Source organism: Syngnathus typhle, linkage group LG4 (genome assembly GCF_033458585.1).
Source record: "Syngnathus typhle isolate RoL2023-S1 ecotype Sweden linkage group LG4, RoL_Styp_1.0, whole genome shotgun sequence".
Classification (NCBI taxonomy): Eukaryota; Metazoa; Chordata; class Actinopteri; order Syngnathiformes; family Syngnathidae; genus Syngnathus; species Syngnathus typhle.
Window position 1 is genome coordinate 6,568,443 of NC_083741.1, and position 17,912 is coordinate 6,586,354.

Here is a 17,912-nt window from a genome sequence, read left to right on the forward strand (position 1 = left end):
ACCTTTTCATACTATGTACTACAATAAACATGGCTATACGACACAAAGCAATGTACACCTCTTTTAATAAAATGTGCTTTTAATAGACAATATCTAAACTTAGTTTAAATGACCCCACAGATAGATTAAAGATAGATTAGCTTGTTAGCTGCTACAATCAAATTTTTGAAAATTAGAAGCAATACATGCATTACATCTGCCACTGCCAAGATATGTTTCAGCTCCAATCAGAACCACTTTGTTTTCCTCCTGCACCATACAATCAAGGCTGGCATTTAGCATAGGCAAATCTGGCATCGCACGGGCCATCAACTGCTGGAGAGTGCGCCAAATTGTTGTTTTAAAAAACCCGCTTGTTATTGACACACACATTTTTGATTAGATGCATCACGATTTAAACATGGATGAATCAGAACCGATCCATAAATGTCCAGTTTTACGATTTAAATAATATCCAATATTTGCGTAGGCTTGATTGTGTGAACATGACCTCACAAAGCAAGCAAACGCTTCATGTTAGCAACTGAGAACTCTCATGGTTGACATGAATAGTGGTATTAAAAAAAAAAAGGGAAAAGCACACAAACAATTTTTTTATTTTTTTTTTGTATCGTCAGTTTTAATCTGTATGCAGTCAAGATGATTTAGTTTGTTCACATGCAGCTTTGTTTAGTGCTTCATCTTTTACACACAAAAATAATCAATTTTCTGATCCGATTAATACTCTGATCGCAGGTCTACTGGAACCTATCCCAGCGGTTTTTGGACGGTAGGCGGGGTACACCCTGAACTAGTCGCCAGCCAATCACAGGGAACACAGACAAAACAATCCTCACTCACACCTACGGGCAATTTGGAGTGGTCAATCAGCCTATGCATGTTTTTGGAATGTGGGAGGTAACCAGAGCACCCGGAGAAAACCCACGTAGGCATGGGGAGAACATGCAAACTCCACAATGGAAAGCCGGAATCAAACCCGCACCTCTGAACTGTGAGACGTGCTAACCAGTGCCCCACCATCTGTTCGGCATTAGTACTGCATTAGGCTCCACTTTTTGCCATGCCTAATTCTTACATGGTGTGTCCACAATTTACGTCTGCTTTTTTTTTTTTAATGCATACACCTGACGTTTGACTTCAACATATTTGGCAGCAGTAAGCAAGCAAAATTAAGTTGCTGATGTATGACGTTTGACATCTTTCTTTTCCACACAGAAATAATCAAATGAACTCTTTAAATCCTTTCACTATGCTCTATATTTGCGTTTTCTTCATTTGGCTTTTTTTTTTTAAATACAAAGCAGGCATAAAGTTAAGCAACGGCATCTATTAAAAATAGAGGTATATTATTTGAGTTATAGCCCACTTATAAAGATTTGTATCAATTTAAAAGGTTGGTTGGTTAGTACATTAAGAAACAGGAAGAAGCTTCTGGTCCTCTCTATTGCGCTTTTCTATGTAATAGGCAACCACCACAGCCGACACTACCACAGACAAGTACGCACTACCAAGTACCAGAGTGCTGATGTTGGAGCTGAGCATCTCCTTGATTTTCATCCATACTCTGCATGATTCGGTCCCGCCAGAAACTGGTAGAAGACATGAATGCAGATGTTAGATCATTCTGTAATAAGCTAGGAACAAAAGTGGGTTCTACAATATATGTTGGCACCTGGCATAGGAGCATCACTCTTTTTCATATTATCTACATAGTCCATGTCGTCATTCTTTCTCGCATCCACTTGAATAATCTCAGCTTTCTTCATCTCACTGTTATTGTGGTGTACAGTTCCACTGGGAACTGCCTTACTGACAAACTGAAAAGGACCCTGAGTCAAGGACTGGGTGGAGGTCTGCATGCCCACTGCTCGTCTGCGCCTGCGAAACTGCTCGTTCAGACAACCCATGGCACATCTGGAGAGGGGATCGTTCACGTCGCACATGAGGACCTTGCAGGTGATGTAGACCTGTAACAAGGGGGGGGGGGGGGGGGGTTGAGCATATTTGGGCATAAGAGGTTTCATTTCATCAAAAGCATTATTTTGCCTCATTCAAATCATGCAAAAACTGCCCATCACATCTTAATATCTGAACATTTAAATATGTAAACTAAAGTGCAATGACATTTGTAAATGAATGGCTTCTGGTTTTTGAAATGTAAATAAACCAATTGTAAACAAACGGCTTCTGGTTTTTGAAATGTAAATAAACCAATCTACTGTGATAAAACAACAAAATTGCAATAAATACATTAACCATAAACGTAAAGTCTAACTAACTGTAGTCTTGAAACAAATCTGAATAAGGAAAAACATTGCAATAAAATAATGCAAACTGGTTTAAACTTGAGAGTAGCTGAGATCTCTTTCTTCTTCGTGACCTGGGGAGTTAAGTTCAGCCTTCGCTTTAAAGATATCTGGCGCCATCTAGCGTTGTGAATGGGTATAATGTTTAGACCCCAAATGTAAGACGACCCCCACTTTTTTCACTTCTTATTTCAATGCAAAAAACACCGTCTTATATTCGGGCCAATACGGTATATGAAATAATAAAATCGCAATGTAGAATACAACAGATCTTATCAGGACGTAGCATTTAATAGATACTATAGTTTTTTAGCATTCAATCAGACCCACAAACAGAGGAATATGCCACCATTAAAAAACAGACACATGCTAGTATGTCTGAATCAGAATTGCATTATGCAAATATGTGTCCAACTAACCTGTTAACAGATTTATACTGAATAGAGATGCACCGATCCGACTTTTTCAGTTCCGATACCGTGGCTTTGCGTATCGGTCGATACCCGATACCGATCCGATATTATGGTTGACTTAACAAGCTACATAACTCTACATGTGGAACAGAAAAGACCAAAGGCAATGGCATCAGGCAGACTACACAGTTCTTTGCTCTAAATTAGGGGTGTCCAAACTAACGGTCCAGTTTTTATTGGCCCGCAGCAAATTCTGAAAACATAAATGAATATGGCCCGCACAAGAAGCTTGAGCTCAGCTTCTCAGTTTCCACACTAGATGGAGCCCGCCACACAAAGCGTTTGACGTCCCATTAACACCCCCCCGGAAGAGAAGCGAACACGCAGCGTTTGACATCCGATTAGACTCCGCCCCCCCCCCCCCATTCGGGAGAGAAGCGAACGCGCAGCCTTTGACGTCCCATTAGCAACCCGAAGAGAAGCGAACGCGCAGGGTTTGACGTCCGCTTAGCAACCCGGGGAAGAGAAGCGAACGTTCGCTCCATGTTTGCGTTTGTTTAGAAAACTCTCGTGGCATGCGGCACACGTGCTGCTGACGTATGACGTAGCCCGCGTCCCAATAGATTAAGGAAAGTATCGGCTCACAGATCGGCTGTATTTTCCGATACCCGATCCATCTATTTTGTTGATATCGGGGCCGATATCCGATCCAGATATCGGATCGGTGCATCTCTAATACTGAACCAGCATGATCGTATCAAATAAAAATGCCAATAAATTATTGGTATTCTGTTTGTGGAAATTGCATTGTATATGTAGCAGGAAAACCAGTTAAATGAGCGATAGGAAGAAATAAATAGTTTGGTCACCTGATCATGGTCGCCGTCAAATCTGAAAGCTTGAAAATCCAAGTGGTATGACAAATGATCAACCATTGTGACTCTTAATGACTGATCCTTAACACACCTGTGAGAAAAACAAATATCAAACATGTCTGATGCTGCGTTTAGAAAAATGGTCTACACCAGAATTGATGTACAACATCTGCGATTCTTTGTTTTCAGGAGCTTATGTCAGGACTCACCCGTCCTTGATGAGGTCATAGAGGTCATCATTGTCAGGGCGGTTATCCGGCGTGGCTGTACATGAGTCCAGGAACAAACTTACATTTGCTAGTTCTGTTTCTGCCTTAAGGCCCAAATAAATGTTTTGAAGAAACTCGACCTGTACTGGATAAGCAGTAGGCTGCACCTGATTTGTGAAGTTGCCATCTGTATAAACATCAAATGAATAGCTGAAACTGTCCAATCTGGAGTCGCTGAAAATATAATCAGACTTTTCAACATTATAATTTGAGGAGATGCTGGCTCTTTTGGGGAACTGGCAAGAGAACCGAATCTTCACCGCCTTTCTTCGGAATACAATTTTCAATGGATCATGTACGGCTTGGATCTGATTCTTGAAATAAATATAGTTTTCTTTATCCTGTTTTAAAGAGAAAATGAACAGATGTCAAACTGACAGATGAGGAGAAACAGGCAACAATTCACATGTGCTATCGTTCCAAAAATAATCAATGGAAAAAAATGTTGGGAAAAAAAAATCAATTACCTCAATTGTTGTGCCACAGTTGCTGAACAACATTGAGCCAATGATGTGAGTGGCATTAGAAGTGACCAAGCATGACGGGTCGTTCAAAGAGAGAGAGTTCACATCCACACCAGGCAATGTCGATCTCTCAATAGCAACCATCATTTGGTTGGCTGTGCATGTCACAACTGTTTTACCTGTTATCACATTTCATAACAAAATAAACCAATAAATAAAAGATCCCTTCAAACTGTAGAGGAATATTAAAAAGTCTGTGGTACTATGTTTTATTGACGGCCGGACAAACAGATAGACAGACACTATAAATTGTCCATAGGTGTGACTGTGAATGATTGTTGGCGACCCGTTTAGGGTATATCCTGCCTACAACCCGGAGTCAGCTGGATGGACTCCAGCACACCCGCAACCCGTGAGGATTAAGTGGTTCAGAAATGGATGGTTGGATCAATTTTGGCCCCAATGCTGAACCTTGGGAACACCGCACGCAATGTCCAATGAAAGTGAGTTAAACACAACCAGCTACACTAACTGCTGCCTTTTTGTTAAGTAACTACAGTCAAGTACAAAGTACCGTTTTTTTTTCGTGTATAATGCGCAGAATTTAACTAATTTATTGTCCTAAAATCTGGGGTGCGCATTATACATGGGTACAATTTTTTTTTGTTTTAATTATTATTTTTTTTTAATTTTTTTAAGAAAATAATGGTACAACAAAACCAACAACAGGACTGACCGACAAAGACGTGGAACAAAAAGACAGGGTGACATTACCAAAGACAGGAACAGAAACCAAACAGACATCATGACATCATCCGACGGTGAGCGGGGGGGGGCAGACAGGACTTAAATATAAAACACGTTACATTGATTGAGGTGACACAGGAAGGGAGGGGCGACGCAAACAGAAACTATGGCAACCTAGACACATAGCAAAACTGGGGACGAGACATGACAAATCTCCCTCGAAATAAAACTTGGAAGTGGATGCGCAGAACGGATGCGCAAGACACGTCAGCTATATAAAGAGTGAGAAATCAGTTTTCTTCCCATTAGTTTCAATTCACAGTTTAATTAGCAGTTTCAATCAGCAAATAACAAAATGCGTATTACAGGTAATATTTTATCTCACAACACTTTGCCTTGTTCCTTTCTTCTCTGCTGTTCACTTCAAACACGCTCCATACGAACGCAATGCTCTCGTATCAGACGCTTGCTCGATCACCTGCTTGTTTGCTGTCACAATGTACCCTACACAAATCCCAAACATTTGTTGCGGCTCCGAGTCACGACGAGGGGCAAGTTTTGGTTTCCAAGGGTGTTTTTATTCCTCTTCAATGTCTCTCCCATACAGAGCCGCCTTTTTCACATGACCGCACGTCACTTTCCTCTCTTTTCATCTGATCGCGATGGTGCCTTTATGGGCAGTCTGAGAAATCAACGCCAACAAAAAAAAATACATCCAGCCTAGTTAAGACCATACCAAAGACTATAAAAATGGGACCCATTGCCTCCCTGCGTGTGTGACGATCATTGGGACTTTAAAAAAAAAAAAAAGGGGAAAAAAAAATTGGGTGCGTATTATACATGGGTACAGGCTTTTTTCCAGCATTAACATGCCATTTTTAGGGTGCGTATTATACATGGGGGCGCATTATACACGAAAAAAAAACGGTACTTTGTATTTTTCTGTTTATCTTTCTATCAACTAATAGAAGCTGTACTTTTGGTCAATCTCCACATCCGCTATCTATCTATCTATCTATCTATCTATCTATCTATCTATCTATCTATCTATCTATCTATCTATCTATCTATCTATCTATCTATCTATCTATCTATCTATCTATCTTTTTATTTATAAATTATTTATCCAGCTCAACCTGAGGTTCTCAAAACTCTTTGTACTAAAAACCATCTAAAAAAAAATAAGAGGCTCTGTAAGTACCACCATTATGATTCATGACCGATTCATGACCAGCATTGAAATACAGAAGCGTGATAGTCACAAATATTCATCAAAGATGAGGTAGTTGTTTCATCTGATATTATTGTAAGTCACTGGAACAGTTTGGACGTTACCATTTTGCTCAATTATAGGAAAATAAAACATTCACTTAAATAAGGATTCAATCTAACACAAAATATATTGTGCCCGAGAGCAAATGATGTCATTTCCAGTAGACAGCAAGTGACAAAATATGTTTTACAGGTGTTATATATAATGAAGTTATCCAATTAAATATGATGTTTTCACATCTGATAATCTCTAAATAAGTAAAGTATCCCATAAAGTATGCACTGTTAATGGCTCAACAAATGTGGAATTTTTGGGTCCAATGCCAGTGAATTCAACCTTGCTGATATCAATGTGTTGCTGATATCGATTTGAATCATGATAAGATGAAGTTAAATTTGTTTGACCTCCATTACAACTCCTAATGTGTCCAGGTATTGTATACTGTAACAGTCTAACAGAAAGTAGACTAATCTTCACAACAAATATTTTTTATGATTAGGATATCAAACATCCTACCTTTACCATGTTAAAAATTGAATCCACAATGCTCGTCTTATTCAGGGTCGCATGGACTACAACCTGTTCTGGTCGCCAGTTAATCATGGGGCCAATATAGAGATCATTCACACTCGCATTTACACCAGCACAGCGATGGACTTAAACCCACACTGTCTGGACCCTAACAAATGGGTTAACTAGTAAACTGTCAGTGATTCTTAAGTTTAAATTTTTATGTTATAATTGTGGTGCAGCGTGCACATTTGCTTCACAATCTGCCTCCTGTGTGGGGTTTGCATATGGTCCCCATGTTTGCATTCTCGGACAACTTGAGTATTTCAAAAAACAAACGAAGGTTTAAATGAAAACTGTACCCGTGGCCGTGAATGATGATGTTGATGCCTCATCCTTGCTGTGAGAAAAGTCTGAAAAATATACAGTATTATTAACAAATCTGACGTGCTGTAAAAAATAAGGGTGTGAGACACAGACTGTAAATATGCTATTAACTGGATTATGTTGTGGGAATTATTTCAATCACATATTTTGGGGATGGGGGGGGCACATTTTTAGCATTATGTATGAGTGGAACAACTAGCATGCAGACTGGACTGCAACTACAACTGAAGAGAGTGAGAGAGTCATACCAAATTAAAAACATTTAAAATAATCCCTGAAAGCATATTTGAGCTTTAATTGTATTTAGTTTTAGCTAGTTTAACGAAAATAAACTGTAGTTTGTAAGTTTTCGTTTTTTTAAAGTTGTCTTGGTTTTATTTAATTTCATTAATGGTAATGATTTTCAGGTTTAGTTCGTTATTTCCTTAATTTTTGTTAAGTATAATACAACAATAAAATATATAAAAAATGCAATAATTGGGATGAACAAACCATTGAAGGACTTTGGCTTGCTCACCATGACAACAACACACCTCATCTCTGATTGGCTGAAATACAAAACAGATTCTTATGATCAACAACAAAATAATCAAACCTCATCAATATCACAAAACTCACCATTCATTTGTTTCTGCAGTGAAGCAGATTGGCGAAACTCTGTACTCATCACTATACTGTGGTGTCCAGGTTAAGGTCAGCTCAGCTTTTCCATATTCATCGTCACTGAACTCTTTTTTCATGTTGTGGGGGCCACTGACCTGAAAGCCATTTATACTTCGAGAAAATAGACAGGAACAAAAAAAACGGGAATTATCTCTGAATGTGTTGGAAGCTTAGGTGTATATCTCAGTTATGTCAGAAATGTTTAGGAGATAATCAGTGATAAATGGAAGAAAGACCTACGTTGCACGATAGGCCTGTGCTTTGGCATAAAGAATCACTTTGTCACCAACTGTGGCATGATGCACATAACCATGTTTGGGTGTTGGGTCCAAGAACTTGGGTTGCACATGACCAAGTTCACAATTTGGCAGTGATGGGAGGACTGAAACAAAAACAAAATTGCTGAGACACAGAAAAACAATAAATTATACTGGATGCTAATTTATCAATACGTGACACCCGACACTTTCCAAAAATGCAGCCGGTCATTTTGGGAGAGCACCACAAGTGAACATCAAGTTAAAACTGAAAACATTGGCTGTTACCAGAGGTGAGTGTTCCATCCCATGGACAGAATTCTCCATCTGTCTGGCAGTGACGGATACCCAAGAATGAGAGTTTAAAAAAAAAAAAGAAAAAACGATGGACTAAGCTTGGATGCAAGTAGGTATTTGTTCATCTGCTTAATCGTATAAGAAACAGAAATGCGCTGTGTAATCTGGCAATACACATACATTCAGACACTACAATGCAGAGTGGGCTGGCTCCTAGTTACACCCGCTCGGAATCGTGGTTAAACCCATAAACCATTTTAAAATGAAAAACTTTTTTTTAGTTTGTTTTAAGTTGCAAATGTGAAACTAAATGTGAATATTTTCATTATTTATTTGACGCATCAACATCAGAACAGCCGTACGTATATGAACACAAGTTGCGGAGACAGCTTTGAGAATCTGGTGTGTGTGGTTCTGCAGGCGCGGTGTGATGTCACAATGTGAGGAACTGGTCATTGTAGATACAGTAATCCCTTGTTTATCGTGGATAATTGGTTCCAAAAACCACCCGCGATAAATGAAATCCGCGCAGTACTGTCACCAACAAGAAGTACTGGGCAGGGTAACAAGTTAGCGGAAAGATGATAATTCATGATCGTGCTAACACGCGGAAATGGACTTCTAAAGGAATGTAAACGAACATTTGGAGCAATACTACATTGTCCTAAAGGTTATACACGTTTCCTTAATTTAGAAGTTTTATTTTGACGTTTAAATGTTTTTTTTTTAATTTGGAAAAAAAATCTGCGATGTAGTGAAGCCACGACAAACTAAACGCGAAGTAGCGAGGGCTCACTGTATATAGATGGCCTATGCGCGCTGTGAGCCAATCTGAAGCGACGTTGGAAGGGAGTTGGAAGTCGATCATTCATAACATTCAATTGTGCACAAGCCTTAAAAATAACTCTAGAAGGCTCAACACAACCGATTTCCGTTTTTCTCTTTTTTAATTGGGAGTTAAATATTCCATCTGATTCATAGCCGCGTTACTAATTTTATCTGCCATGTAGCACTTTGAGATTCCCCCGAATATAAAGTGCGTTATAAATATAATTTATTATTATTATTATGATTATTACTAAGATTTGTAATAAACCAATTCGTCAAGAATTCAGTTACGAGTCATCCAATTTACTGCCGACTACAGCAAAGCGCACCAGAGCAGTCCTCTTTTCTAACATGGCTAGTAGCTACACTGACACCGCCGCCTTAAGCCATCAGGCCTATCCTATTCAAATCTGTGCCGTTCATTTTCTTGATTAGGTCAAGGCTGTTAATTGGATAGGAGGAATGAGCAGGGAATGCTCCAAGATGGGTAGCAGAAAAAGGGTGTTTTGGTGAGTAATTAGCATTTTAACGTGACTAAAAGCTTCAAAAAGTTGATTTAGCATGATTATGGCTTCTTCAAGTCAGAATTTGTGTTTTTAAACTGAAGAACTTCATAAAATTAGCTCTCTGTCCAGCTGTCTTTTGTGCATCATATGTAAACACTTAACAATTGTAGAATATAAAAAAATCACTTACTTTCGAGTAAGAACTGCAGTTTTAGCTTGCAAAGAGGTGATGCGTTTTCATCTGCCTTCTCCCAGTATGTCGATGTTCCATTTGCATAGGACAAACTGATTCTTTGTGTGGGGAAATCCATAAGCATTATTTCGAATACGTAGACACCATCCCTGACATGCCCTGTCTTTTCTAGCGTGCAAGTATTCTGGGTAAACAAAAAGTGAAACAGTGGAGATCATAACCAGCCATGTTATATACAGTTTTTTTCCATGTATAATGCGCCCCCATGTATAATACGCACCCTAAAAATGGCATGTTGATGCTGGAAAAAAGCCTGTACCCATGTATAATACGCACCCAAATTTGGACTCCTTTTTAAGTCCGTAAACGTAAAATTATTTCAGGAAAAAGATCATCTTTGGGAACAACCGGATGTTATTCTGCCGGTCAGTATCACTGTGCATGCGCTAGCAAACTCGATAGCGAAGAAATGTTTCGGATTTGTGTAGGGTACATTGTGACAGCAAACGAGCAGGTGATCGAGCAAGCGTCTGATACAAGAGCATTGTGTTCGTATGGAGCGTGTTTAAAGTGAACAGCAGAGAAGAAAGCGCATCTGTAATGGCGGCCTCCGTATCATATGCGGATTAAAAAAAAAAAAAAACTTTTTTTTGTACCCACGTATAATGCGCACCCCAGATTTTAGGACAATAAATTTGTTAAATTTTGCGCATTATACATGGAAAAAAACGGTAATTCTTTGTATTCTGAATTAAGAGATCTACAGTCGACCCCCACATACTAGAAGTTTGGCACACGCAGATTCATAAATTCACAGATGAGTAACAGTATACAGGAATTACCTCATTTAGAGAAATGTTATGAACTGCCGTATCTGCTGTCAAGTAGCACTTCACATGATCTCCATCTGGATCATATGCTAAAAGATGAATATTTGAAAAACAGTTCTGGGGCACCCTGCATAAAGACAAACATAATTCATCCATCCGTCCGTCCCCTGACAACTAATGCCTTAGGAACCATGTCTTTACCTTAGTGATGACACTGTAGTAGTTACGGGACAGTTGTTAAGGGCTTCAGTGTCCGATCGTGTTCTGAGGTCCAAATGTGCATGGGCTGTCCAATTAGTTTTCATGTCATTGTTTGTTGCCCAGCAGCAACCTGTGTTACTGTAAATAAGCATTGTGATTAAACAGCACATTTTCAACATGGTGCCATTGTATTGCGAGACCGATGACGGTCAGAAGTGGCCATCGTCCGTCCGTCCATCCCTCAGTTTTCATCCCTGACCCATATGGGCCGAGCCCGTTCCTCTAACACATCACACGCAGGCGCCGCACATGCAACCACGCAGCCAAATTAAGAAAAAAATAAATAAAAACAACACCCACAGTGGTGATCGGGGTCAAAACAATGTCATTGTGGATTGTGGGACTAAAGTGTATACGATTTGGCTGCGTGTCCTGTGTGTGACAGTAAATATGTTCTCAACTGCGTTTGGCGGACTCGGACTGACTGGACGAGACTGATATAGGGAGGGAAATTCAGGAAAGGAGGACGCTGCCCACCTCTGATGATGGTGACTCAAATGAAAGAGAATGACAATCCATTTGAATGTCACCCAGTAATCAAATTAAAAGTTGCCTCAATTTATACTGTTAGCAAACATGTTACACACAAAGTGAAAAAAGTATAAGTCCAATAAAGGTTGGTCCAAAATTATTTGTGCACAGCAACGCACAGCAAGTTAACATACAAATAGGTGATTGTCATTTTTGTCACGTGCTATGTTGATATAATTATGACAATTGTTTTTACAGCGAATAACTGGACAGGCTATGATATGTTAAATCAAAGACTTTAAATTGTGATTATTGTACAATTTTCTGTATTAAAGCTGTTATATAGCACGTAATCTTACATAAAATGAATATAAACCTGCTAAGCCCCCATACAAATACAGAAAATATAAAATTGAAGTAGTATATATATATATAAAATATAGCAAATAGGTTTTCATTTAAGACAGGGATTTTCAACCAGTGGTCCGTGGCCCTCCAGTGGTCCGTGACGGCATTGCACGGGGTCCGCAAAATTGGAAATAAAAAATGATTGTAATTTTTTTTTTAAATAAAATTGATTTATTATTTACACTTGATTTATTTTCCAGCTAATTGTGTGACTCATTTTTCCATCCAAATTATGTCAAATGTAGCTGAGATTCCCAAAATTGACATGCAGATGCAAATAAATAGCCTGTATTCCCAAAATTGACATACAGACGCAAATAAATAGCCTGTAATAGATCTATCCGACAGCCATCCATTTTCTGTACCGCTTGTCCACACGGGGTTCGCGGGCATGCTGGAGCCAATCCCAGCAGTCATCGAGCAGTAGGCGGGGGACACCCTGAACCAGTTGCCAGCCAATCACAGGGCACAAAAGAGACGAACAACCATCCCCACTCACACCTAGGGGCAATTTAGAGTGCTCAATCGGCCTACCAAGCATGTTTTTGGGATGTGGGAGAAAACCCACACAGGAGAATATGCAAACTCCACACAAGGAGGGCCAGAGGTGGATTCAAACCCACAACCTCCAAACTGTGACTCCGGACGTGCTAACCAATGCACCACCGAGCCACCCTCAGATCTATTCTTCTTCGGTGCAAAATAATATTACGCCAAAGCAGTGGTCCCCGAGTGGCTTCTTGATTGTAATGGTGGTCCCTTGGACAAAACTAGTTGAAAACCCCTGATTTAAGATATCACGTGTAATTTATGTCAATGTAAAATGGGGGAAGGGGCTGACACGCCATCACAAATGATCACGAATCTGAAAGCCTTGGGTCATGTACCTCAGTGAAATATGGAAAGCATTCAATAGGACGTTTGCCAATACTGTACCTCAGCGAAATATGGGAAGCATTCAATAAGACGTTTGCCAATACAAGTCTGTCAGACTGACACCACCTGCCCCGGCCTGTGTTGTCCTGGTCTGTTTGCATGACAAGACTGTTGATGACGCTTGCACACTCCTCACATGTAAATGTTGATGGTTGAACACAGTTGTTTTTGCCATTCTGTCTGTGATGGAAGGCCACCTAGAGTGACAGCATGAATGTTAGAACTTAAGCTTGTTGCTGTTTGTACACAATTTTTGTCAGGTTCTATTTGCCGACCCTTAACGAAAACTTGAATATGGACTAGATTTGGTATTGATAAATTGCTCAATTCTTCCATTTATCCATCTTTAATGCTTATCCTGGTCTGGGTAACATAAACGCTGGACACTATCCTAGCTGACTTGAGGTAAGAAGTACCGCACACACTTGATTTATTATCTCATAGTCACAGGACTGACATATGGATTCAGCCAACCATTCACGCTCTCGTATGCAGACATACAGTAGATATAAAATGTCTACACCCCACCACCCCAGCTTAAATGCCCCGTTCTTGTGAAATAAAAAGAGACCAAGATACATTTTTTTCTCAAAAACATTTTTACCAACAATGTAGTCTGTTCAATGCAGTTGAAAAAACATTTCTGCCACATTTTTGGCTGCGTGACGTCAGTTCCAGCGCAACTGCAAAAATCCTGGCTAATTTGGACAGGTTTAATGTGTATTTGAAAACCAATTATGATCGTGTCTCACTGGAAGTGCAGCTTGCAGACAAAAATGCAGCCAGCCTTCAGGGGACACCAGCCTGTGAATTTGGACACAGGATGACGTTGCAACTGTCGCTACTCAATTCATGTTGTCATGAATGCAGTCAGTCATGAAAATGTCAGGGAGGAGTGCAATTAAGAAACAGACAAAATGTGCAAAGTGTTCTTTGCAGTCCAACAGTATGTTTCAGGCTTGATGCTGATGTCCTAAATAATTGTTTATATAATCTGTGGCTAATGTAGTAATGTATCAGAGTAATTTGTTGAAATAGTTTTTTTCTCTCAATGATTGTTCTTTATTTTACATTAATGTTGCAGTTGCATAATCAGAGTGATTAATGTAGTAATTAATGAATGTATCAGACTAATTCGTTCAAATAGTTTTTTTTTTTTATCTCAATTATTGTTTTTTATTTATTTTACAAATTACATTAATGTAGTATTTGCATTTATTTAAAAAAAAAAAAACAGTGTTTGGTGTTTTTATAAACAAAAATATACCAGGAAAAATACCGTCAAGGCACTAGATCGATAAGCAGTACATATAAAAGTAGTAGTTGTGATAAGATTTTCCCATCTTTAATCCTTAAAGAAATGCCGATTGAAAATAGTGCTGCAGTATTAACATTGTTTATTTTCTCCAATGATTGTTTTTTATTAATTTTACATTATGTCGTAGTTGCATTCTGAGCAGTGTGAGTTCTAATATTTTTGTTTTGGTGTTTTTATAAACAGAAATATACCAGTAAAAATACCATCAAGGCACTAGATCAGGGGTGGCCAACCAGTCAGAGACTAAGAGACAAATTTTTTACTGTCATGGCAAAAAGCCACATCATACACATGAGCACACGTGAACACCTCCCCCAAACACACACACGCAAACACGCACGCACGCACACGCGCGCACACACACACACACACACCCCTCTGCTCAGCCAAATGTATTGTGTGACATTATTATGTCACGCACCAACATGATAATGACAAATTGACTCCTACAGTACTAAAACTACAGACCAAAGACCAGATTTTCAACAATGAACATTGTGTGCGTTGTCTCACACAGACAAACTCTCAGTTCAACAAATTCCACAAACAAAAACATACGTTTTTTTCACTTACTACCGTAATTTTCGGACTATAAGTCGCTCCGGAGTATAAATCGCATCAGCCATAAAATGCCCAAAAAAGTGAAAAAAACATATATAAGTCGCTCCGGAGTATAAGTCGCATTTTGGGGGGCAATTTATTCGACAAAGTCCAACACCAAGAACAGTCATGAACGAGCAACAACAGGCTAAACGTTAGGTAAGCTAACGTGACATAAACACAAACTAAGAGCTGAGAACGGCCCTGACGTAAAATTCAGAGTTATTCAAGAAACTTTTACATAAATAACACGTTAATAAAACCATCTGCGTCACTCCAATTAATTAAATCCATCAATCGTCCTTTGTCAACAATGCGTGCGCGCCGCTGACGGCTCTTGCACTTCAAAATATTCCACAGGCCCATATAACGATATACAAATTATATATCAAACAACTATTATATAAGCAATAATGTTATCAAACCATCTGTGCACTCTAAATCATTAAATCCATCGATCAAATTCCTCGTCCTTTGTCAACAACGCCGCGCATGCGCGCTGACGTCAGCGTCGTCGTTATTCCACAGATCTACTATATAACTATATTGTAGCGTTAACAAAGTTCAAGGAAAGACGTGGGTTTGGTAAACGGCTCTTTATTTAACAAAACAAACTTACAGGCGTGTGGCGGCGTGGACTTCCAGCCACGGAAGTGGAAGAGAGCTCCATAGAATAGGACCGGGCGTGCGTAAAAGCCATGACCGAGCCCCATCCACCGCTGCTGCTGACGCAACGTCGCGCTGCTGACGTCACTTGAAATTCAAATTACAGTGATCCCTTGCTACATTGCGGTTCGTTTATCGCGGTTTCAGTTTTTTTTTTTTTTGGAAAGTTTTTGTAAGAAATACATATATAAGTCGCTCCTGAGTATAAGTCGCCCCCCCCACCCAAACTATGAAAAAAAACGCAACTTATAGTCCGAAAATTACGGTATGGGTGGCGGGACAGACCATTCGTTTTAGTTTGTCGTTTTCAGGAGACAAGATTTCAATAACGTTTTAACGAACTCCACTTCATTGTATGGCTTTTGTACCTATTCTTCTGCCTGACTTTTCAGAGTGTCCAAACTTGTGCTTGCGAAATTCTGTCCCTTTTGCAAAGTCCTTATCGATATTGGCATGAAGTGAGCTGAAGTGGCGCTGAACATTTGAAGCTTTTAAATGCGCTAATGACGTCCGACATATCAGGCAGAATGGCTTGCCATTGCGTTCAACAAAAAACAACTTTAACTCTGTTAAAAACGTCCTGTGTTCATCGTCATATATTCGTTTAGCTGTGCATTTTTTCCTTGCCATTTTGGCCGGGTTGGCCACCCCTGGCTTAGCGTCTTGTCAGCTTTTCTGGACCTAATGGGCCTCCGTAGTCACAGTCGCCATTCTTTAAAAAGCAAAATCAATCGCTCTGCCCTGTGTTCATCGTCATATATTCGTTTAGCTGTGCATTTTTTCCTTGCCATTCTGAGAGCGAAATTGACACTCCTCAAATGGGTTTGTCCCTCCTCCTTTGTGGGATTTCACCTCACGCGCATGCGCGTTTGACCAAAATACCATATTGAACTCAAGCGAAGCAAATACGCACGAAGAATAAACACAACTGTTGATATGAACGTAAAAGAGCCGCGTGAAACCAGCCAAAGAGCCGCATGCGGCTCGCGAGCCGCGGGTTGGCCACCCCTGCACTAGATCAATAAGCAGTACATTTAAAAAGTAGTACTTGTGACAAAATCTTGACATGAAACATGAAGCTGCATTTAGTTATGTTGTACACAAATGGAATAAGCTGCATGCAAATGGAATACGTTGCCATCAGAAGTGAAGTCAGCTCTGAAAGTAAATGTTTTTCAATCTAGGCTAAAAATTAACTTGTTCCCTCATACATTTGATTGCCTTCTAAACATCTTTTAATATTTATTTTTATTTTAGAAACCTACTCTATTTGTTTTTCAATTTTCTTGTTAATGTATTTTAATGTTGTTAATATATGCCCTTTTAATATTTTTTGTAAGATGCTACTTATTTATTCTTTCCTTCTGAATGTTGTTAACTGTTGTTTGTAAATGCTTGCAGCAGTGTCTGCTTGTGTGAAGCACACTGAATTGCTTTGTGTATGAAATGTGCTTTGTAACTAAAGTTGCCTTGCCTTGCCTAGAATGTCCTTTTTTAAAAAAGCTGCTCATTTATGTTAATTGAAATCCATGTAAGATTATTCATTTTTCTCAATTAAAATACAATATAATCATGGCATGGCATATCAAAAAGGTTTAAATAATTCATCCAGGTCTGTTTTTAAACCACACATACCTGTCATTTGAGCAGGTGTGTGTCAATGTCTTATTACATATATCCACTGTATGGGATATTAAGAATACATAAACTTTACATAGGCATTGTTGAAATCTTAGGGGTGTCAGGAATACTCGGAGAGAACCCAAAAAAACACTAGGAGAAATCGCTCACTCAGACTTGCCCGTTTATTGCCCATTGTTGCCTTAAACTCACAAAGCTTAGTTTATTTTAGCAACACAATGATTTACCAAAAGAGCGCTATTTATCAATTACCACATGTCACACAACCTTAAATCAGAAGACATGAACCATAACATTAGCATAAAGTGGAGTACATTACCTTAATATTTCCATCAGGGTCCTTGTGTGGCTTAATAAAACTAATGCTATCCCCATGAAAATCTTCAGATAAAGTTAACCCCAGTTCTACTATTAGCATCAGGAGTAGGACACCCACTGCCATGATGCGAAGAATCAGTTCAAAGCTTGCTCAGTCAGTTTAAAAGCTCTGAAGAGGCGTTTCCTTTGGAATCCACCCAACAGGTTGAACCAGATACCAATTGAAATGTTTTTTCCATCACCCCTAACATGCCATTCTTAATCCCGTTTTGGAATTCTTTGGTTCAGGTGTGCAGGAAGCAATAGAAGCATGAATTTACCTGGAGTATGAGTCTACTTAGCCAATTTATTGTTTCATTCTCTAGAAAGATGAAGGATGGATGCTGAACCCATGTTAGCACTAGCATGTGAAATACATTTTGAAGTTGAATGTTTCAGACATTTATACAAATGAGGAGCAACTGATTTTCTGTTG

The 17,912-nt window shown here is 39.2% G+C and overlaps 1 protein-coding gene across 1 annotated transcript; it reads right to left on the reverse strand.

Moving 5' to 3' along the window:
• Positions 1-575: 575 nt before the first annotated feature.
• On the reverse strand, positions 576-17,597 carry LOC133153220 (uncharacterized). The gene is made up of 14 exons (XM_061277365.1): positions 17,439-17,597; positions 12,895-13,091; positions 11,020-11,157; positions 10,831-10,945; positions 9,986-10,172; positions 8,148-8,289; positions 7,863-8,018; positions 7,737-7,792; positions 7,220-7,270; positions 4,331-4,506; positions 3,804-4,204; positions 3,589-3,685; positions 1,673-1,967; positions 576-1,589 (listed from the first exon to the last, which is right to left on the reverse strand). Exons 1-14 carry the CDS (start codon positions 17,559-17,561, stop codon positions 1,411-1,413), a joined length of 2,313 nt encoding a protein of 770 aa, XP_061133349.1. The 5' UTR covers positions 17,562-17,597; the 3' UTR covers positions 576-1,410.
• Positions 17,598-17,912: the final 315 nt, after the last annotated feature.

Bases quoted from the DNA above. Each gene is read 5' to 3' on its own strand.
- LOC133153220 (XM_061277365.1), bottom strand. From the start codon at position 17,561: ATGGCAGTGGGTGTCCTACTCCTGATGCTAATAGTAGAACTGGGGTTA. The intron at 13,092-17,438 runs GTAATGTACTCC...CTGTCACTCTAG, and splicing joins ACCCTGATGGAAATATTAAG to GTGGCCTTCCATCACAGACA. The intron at 10,946-11,019 runs GTAAAGACATGG...GTCTTTATGCAG, and splicing joins ACTACAGTGTCATCACTAAG to GGTGCCCCAGAACTGTTTTT.